Genomic DNA, 6,350 nt, shown 5'->3' with positions numbered 1-6,350 from the left:
TCTTCTGCACCTCTAATCCTAGAGGGCATATGACCTTCTTTGCTGCGTATGTACTTTCGGGGAATTCGTTATCCTTTGGAAGCTTCTTCTTCAATATTTTCAATAGCTTCTCAAATCCTTTGTCATGCACAGCATTCTCTGCCTTCCACTGCAGCAATTCCAGTACGGTACCGAGCTTTGTGTTGCCATCTTCGCAAATGCGGTACCACCCTTTTTTTGTGATCCTCTAACATGCGATCGAACTTTAGATTCTCCTTTTGACTTTCGCATTGCGTCCTTGCATCGACAATGACCCGGCGGAGATCATCATCATCGGGCACTGGTTCCTCTTGATCTTCAGCAGCTTCCCCCGTTGCAGCATCATTGGGCACATCGTCTGGTTCCTCTTGATCTTTAGCAGCTTCCCCCGTTGCAGCATCACCATATTCAGGGGGCACATAGTTGTCATCGTCCTCTTCTGCTTCGCCGTCTTCCATCATAACCCCTATTTCTCTATGCCTCGTCCAAACATTATAGTGTGGCATGAAACCCTTGTAAAGCAGGTGGGTGTGATTTTCCGGTCAGAGTAAGACTTCGTATTCCCACATTTAGGGCATGGACAACCCATAAAACCATTCTGCTTGTTTGCCTCAGCCACTTCGAGAAAATCATGCACACCCTTAATGTACTCGGAGGTGTGTCTGTCACCGTACATCCATTGCCGGTTCATCTGCGTGCATTATATATAATTAAGTGTGTCAAAAACCATTACAGAACATCATGAATAGATAATTAAGTGACCAAATTCATAGAAGTTCATTATCACATTAAAACCAAAGTACATACATAGTTCTCATCTAACAACATATATCTCTCCAGAGCATCTAATTAATTAAACCATACATTGAAACTATGTAAAACATTTCAATGCGAAAACAAATGCGATCATAATCGCAACCAAGGTAACAATTGATCCAACGGCATAATGATACCAAGCCTCGGTATGAATGGCATATTTTCTAATCTTTCTAATCTTCAAGCGCATTGCATCCATCTTGATCTTGTGATCATCGACGACATCCGCAACATGCAACTCCAATATCATCTTCTCCTCCTCAATTTTTTTATTTTTTACTTCAAGAAATTGTTTTCTTCTTCAACTAAATTTAACCTCTCGACAATAGGGTCGGTTGGAATTTCCGGTTCACATACCTCCTAGATAAATAAAATCTATGTCACGTTGGTCGGCATAATTTTCATAAACAATAAATGAACCAATAGTTATAAAGATAATATATACCACATCCGAATCATAGACAGGATGAGGGCCGACGGGGGCGGATACCAAAACCATCGCACTATATAATAACAAGCAATACAATAGTAAGAAAATTAGACAAGTATCTATCTAAAGTAAGAATTTTTTTCTTTCAGAAAGAAGATAAGAACAAGAGGCTCACCACGGTGGTGCCGGCGACGAGATCGGCGCGGGCGAGTGATGGCGGTGAAGACGGGAATGGGACGTGACGGGGCGCTAAACCTAGACAAATCTCGAGGAAAATGGAGCTTTGGGGTCAAGCTTCGAGAGGAGAAAGCTTAACTAGTGTGGCTCGGGCATTTCATCGAACACCTCATTTGCATAGGAGGTGAGCTAGAGCACCACAAAGCCCTCCCCTCGCCGGCTAGAGAAAAACAGAGCACTGGAGTGCTTTGCTCGCGGGTGATGGGTATATATAGGCACCTCATTGGTCCCGGTTTGTGGCATGAACCGGGACTAAAGGGCAGCCTGTGGTCCCGGTTCAAGCCACCAACCGGGACCAATGGTGGTGGGCCAGGAGCGAGGCCCATTTGTCTCGGTTCATCCCACCAACCGGGACCAAAGGGGCCAGACGAACCAGGACCAATGCCCCCACGAGGCCCGGCAGGCCCCTGGCCTCACGAACCGGGACCAGTGCCCCCAGTGGTCCCGGTTCTGGACCGAACCGGGACTAATGGGCTGACCCGGCCTGAACCAAATCCCTCTTTTCTACTAGTGTGCAGGAGGCTGGCTTCTGAACTTTTTGTCTTCTATTGGACATAATTTCTTCCAGGTCGCTCTGTTGCCGTCTGCCAGGCCATCGAGGCGCTGTGCAAACAGCGGAGGAGGACGGGTGTGGACATTCCGCCGAATGCGCCCCGGAATCTTGGCGAGCAACTCTTGGCCATCAAGATGTGCCTTGAGCCAGCGCACCGTCTGCTCCACCGTCTTTAGCGCGCGGGGGCGCAGGTTCTAGCGGGGCTCTAGCCGGATGCTTAGGTCCCTCGCACTCCCAGTCAGACTGTCGACTGGCTGGAGGTGGCGGTCGAGTGGTTCGAGGCCTGGAATGGCGCCGCAGCTTGAGCGGGCACCAGCACTGCACTAGAGTTTGGCAAGGCCTGGTATCCAGACCTGAGGCTAGCGCAGCTGGCCACTTTCCGGCAGGTGGCCGGGCCCGAGCTGGATGCGGTGCGCGACGAACTCGTCAAGCGCGCGGCGACCCTTGCCGAGTACGCCGACACCAGCGTCTTTATCCCGGAGCGGGACGACGAAGGCGCCGAGGTACCGCCTTCCTGGTTCGGGCTAAACCCGGAGGAGGGGGAGGACTCGGCGGATGATGAAGACGAGGAAGGCAAGGAGGTCGCACCGAACAACGGAGCGACCGGCTAGCCTCAGCCTGATCGGGCCTTGACCAGCGAGCCGAGGGAGCCCGCGTCGACTGCTGCCGAGGCCAACCAAGTCAAGACCCGCCAGTCGGATGCTGCACTAGCCGGCGCCTCTACCTCTGTCGTCCTGTCCATGCCGCCTGCAGCGCCCCTGGCCTAGGCGGCCACTTATCTTCAAGTTTTTTTCCTGTCTTTATGCCTTTGAGAAACAAGTTAAATTTGTGCAGTTCCACCCACTAGGGGTGTAATTCAAACTGTGTTGAATGCTGCCACGGGCCTTTGCTATGTAAATAATTTAATTTCACACATGCTTGTGCTCTTGCCAGGTTCTAGCTTGTTTTTTCTTTTGCTCTATTTGGCTTTTCCCCTTTGTCGCCTTCCTTTGGCAGCTGGACAGCCGCTCTGCGGTCTATGGCTGGGTCAGGGACTTGGCCATTTAGGATAGACAAGCTACTTCAGCCGTCTAGAGCGTAGCTAGTCAAGCGAGAAGCCGACCGGTTGGACGGGTGAGGCGAGGAGCCGGCTTGGCGTATGCTGGCGTTCTTCCTTAGTCCTTTTCCGTGTGGACATCATTTCTTGCCTTTAGCTCTTGCCAGCCAGCCAGTCGCTCTGCGAGCTGTGGCTTCAGGCAAGAGAGGGCTTAGATGTCGGCACACTACTTGGCCGACTGCGGGTGGTGCCAACTCAGGTCAAGGCGGCGAGCCCCCGGACCGGCTGACCGGACCCAGTGCAGGGCGAATGAATGAAATAATACATTCACAGGCAAGCTTATCATATAGGTAAAAATGTAGCCCCCGAATATGCGTTGGGGGACCTGTTGTCTTTGCTTAATACAAAAGATAGCATGGTACATACACTACATCAACTATAAAATGGCGGAGAAGATCCGCGTTCCATGGGCGCTTCGTCTCTTTGCCGGAATCATCCCTCTTGCGTGCCTTGGGCTTTTGTGCGTCGATGAGGTAGTAGGAGTCATTGCCCAGGGCCTTGCTGATGATGAAAGGCCCCTCCCAACGGACCGAGAGCTTGTGCTGGCCGGCTGTTCTTTGGATCAGCCGCAGCACAAGGTCCCCTTCGCGAACGGATCGTGGCCTGACCTTCTGGCTGTGGTAGCGGCGCAGGCTCTGCTGGTAGATGGCGGACTAGCTAAGTGCCAGCAGGCGGTCCTCTTCAAGCAGATCAGCGCCGTCTTCTCACGCCTCTTTCACTTACGCCTCCGTGTACATGGTGACGCGAGGCGAGTCAAACTCGACATCAGTTGGGATGATAGCCCCGGCCTCGTACATGAGGAATAAAGGAGTGAAGTCGGTTGCTTTGTTCGGCATAGTCCAGAGACTCCAAAGAATGACCGGCGGCTCCTCGATCCAACAGCCGGCCGAGCGCTCCAGCAGCTCGACCAGTCGGGGCTTAATGCCGGACAAGATGAGGCAGTTTGCTCGCTCCACCTGACCATTTGACTGCGGATGGGCAATGGACGCTAAGTCCACTCGGATGCCCTGCATCACGCAGAAACGGGCCAAGGCGCCTTTGGCAAAGTTTGTTCCATTGTCGGTGATGATGCTGCGCGGGATGCCGTACCGGACGGTGATTTCCGCAATGAAAGTCACCACGGTCGGACTATTCAACTTCTTTATCGGCCTCGCTTTAATCCTCTTCACGAACTTGTCCACGACCCCCAGCAGAAGGGTCATGCCGCCGCATGTTATTTTGAATGGGCCCACCATGTCCAGCCCCCAGACGGCAAACGGCCAAGTGATGGGGATGGTCTTGAGTGCAGAGGCCGGCAAGTGTTGCTTGGAGCTGAAGCGCTGGCACCCCTTGAATTTGCGGGCCAACTCCTTGGTGTCGTCCAAAGCAGTCGGCCAGAAGAATCCATGGCAGAAAGCTTTGGCGACAAGGGATCTGGAGGCGGCGTGGTGGCCGCACTCGCCTTGACGAATATCTCTTAGGATTGACATGCCCTTCTCCGTCTCCACACAGCGCTGGAAGACACCAGTCACATTGTGCCTAACAAGCTCTCCGTTGACTATTGTGTAGGCTGGCGACCGGCGTTGCACCTGCCGGGCCAAGATCTCATCGGCTGGTAGCTCTCGGCTCACCAGGAAGTTGAGGATGGTCTGCGCCCAAGATGGTGCTTCTACCACTGTCATGACAGCAACTGGAACCAGGGCGGTTTGGTTGGGAGGCGACGGGTCGGAACCAGCCGCTGCTTGCTGCGTCGTTGAAGTCCACGGGCCGACTGCTGCAGTCCCCGGGCCGGGTTCTGAAGTCCCCGGGCCGGGGTCGAGTGCTGCAGTCCCCAGGTCGCATGCCGAAGTCCCCGCGTCGATTGCTGAAGTCCCCAAGCCAGATCCGACTGCTACGGGGTCAGCTGACACAAAGATGTATTCTGATTCCGGTGAAGGCTTGATAGACGGCTTGCACAGGCACTGGAGAGAGACGCTAGCTGGTATGGCTTGCCGGGTGGAGCCGATCAGGGCCAGGGCATCGGCCGGCTCATTGTCGGCCCGTGGCACATGAAGGAACTCGCACTCATCAAAGTGCTCGTTGATCTGCTGGACGAAGCGGTAGCTCGCCATGTTTGCATCCTTGGCATCCCAGTCGCCAGAAGACTGTTGGACCACTAAGTCCAAGTCGTTGTAGCACAGAATCTAGCGGATGCCAATCTCTTTGGCTAGCCGGAGTCCGTGTACGAGTGCCTCGTACTCGGCCATGATGTTGGAGGCGGCAAAGTGAATCTGCAGCGTGTACTTGAGCTTGTCTCCTATGGGAGAGGTGAGGACGATGCCGCCTCCCAAAATGGTGCGCATCTTCGAGCCGTCAAAATGCAGCCGCCAATGGTTGTAATCTGGCACTAGTGGCAGGTACTGGGTCTCGGCCGAGTCGACTAGGAAGTTGGCCAGTACTTGGGACTTGATGGCAGTGTGAGGCTGGTAGAGGATGGTGTGGGGAGCCAGCTCGATGGCCCACTTCGCCACCCGGCCTGATGCATCTCTGTTGCCTACGATCTTGGCAAGGGGGGCGGTGCAGACGACAGTGATGGTGTGCACTTGGAAATACTGCTTCAGCTTCTTGGCGGCCAAGTACACGCCATAGCACATCTTCTGGTAGTGGCGGTAGTTCTCCTTGGAGGTGGATAGCACCTCACTCAGATAGTATAGTGCCATCTGGACTGGCTGGGCCTTCCTGTCTTCTGGGTGCTCGACCACGATCACAGTGCTGACTACCCGACTGGAGGCAGTAATGTAGAGGAACATGGGCTCTTTAGAAGTCGGAGTGGCCAGAAAAGGCGGCATGGACAACATCCGCTTGAGCTGGACGAATGCTTCATCCACCTGGTCAGTCCATTCGAAGCAGGTGGTTTTCTTCATGAGCTGGTACAAGGGGAGGGCCTTCTCACAATGCCGACTAATGAATCGGCTGAGAGATGCCAAGCACCAAGTGAACTTCTGGACGTCCCTCAGTTGGGTCTGCCTCTGCATCCGCTCAATGGCCTTGATCTTCACAGGGTTGCACTCGATGCCGCGTTTAGAGACAAGGAAACCAAGGAGCTGGCCGGCTGGTACTCCGAAGACACATTTCTCCGGGTTGAGCTTGATTTGAAAACGGTGCAAGTTGTCGAAGGTTTCCTTGAGATCCCCCAGGAGGGTGTCGCGCTTCTCCGTCTTCACCACAATATCGTCTACAAA

General features: G+C 53.7%; 1 protein-coding gene across 1 annotated transcript; it reads right to left on the bottom strand.

Annotated features, from left to right (window-relative positions):
• Positions 1–4,138: 4,138 nt before the first annotated feature.
• On the bottom strand, positions 4,139–6,143 carry LOC141021708 (uncharacterized). The gene is made up of 3 exons (XM_073497564.1): positions 5,805–6,143; positions 4,240–5,273; positions 4,139–4,157 (listed from the first exon to the last, which is right to left on the bottom strand). The coding sequence occupies exons 1-3, from the start codon at positions 6,141–6,143 to the stop codon at positions 4,139–4,141; spliced, it is 1,392 nt and encodes a 463-aa protein (XP_073353665.1).
• Positions 6,144–6,350: the final 207 nt, after the last annotated feature.

The sequence above is a fragment of the Aegilops tauschii genome, chromosome 4, assembly GCF_002575655.3.
Source record: "Aegilops tauschii subsp. strangulata cultivar AL8/78 chromosome 4, Aet v6.0, whole genome shotgun sequence".
NCBI classification, from domain to species: Eukaryota; Viridiplantae; Streptophyta; class Magnoliopsida; order Poales; family Poaceae; genus Aegilops; species Aegilops tauschii.
The sequence above is the reverse complement of the archived record's forward strand: the minus strand, read 5'-3'. Positions and strand labels throughout refer to the sequence as shown.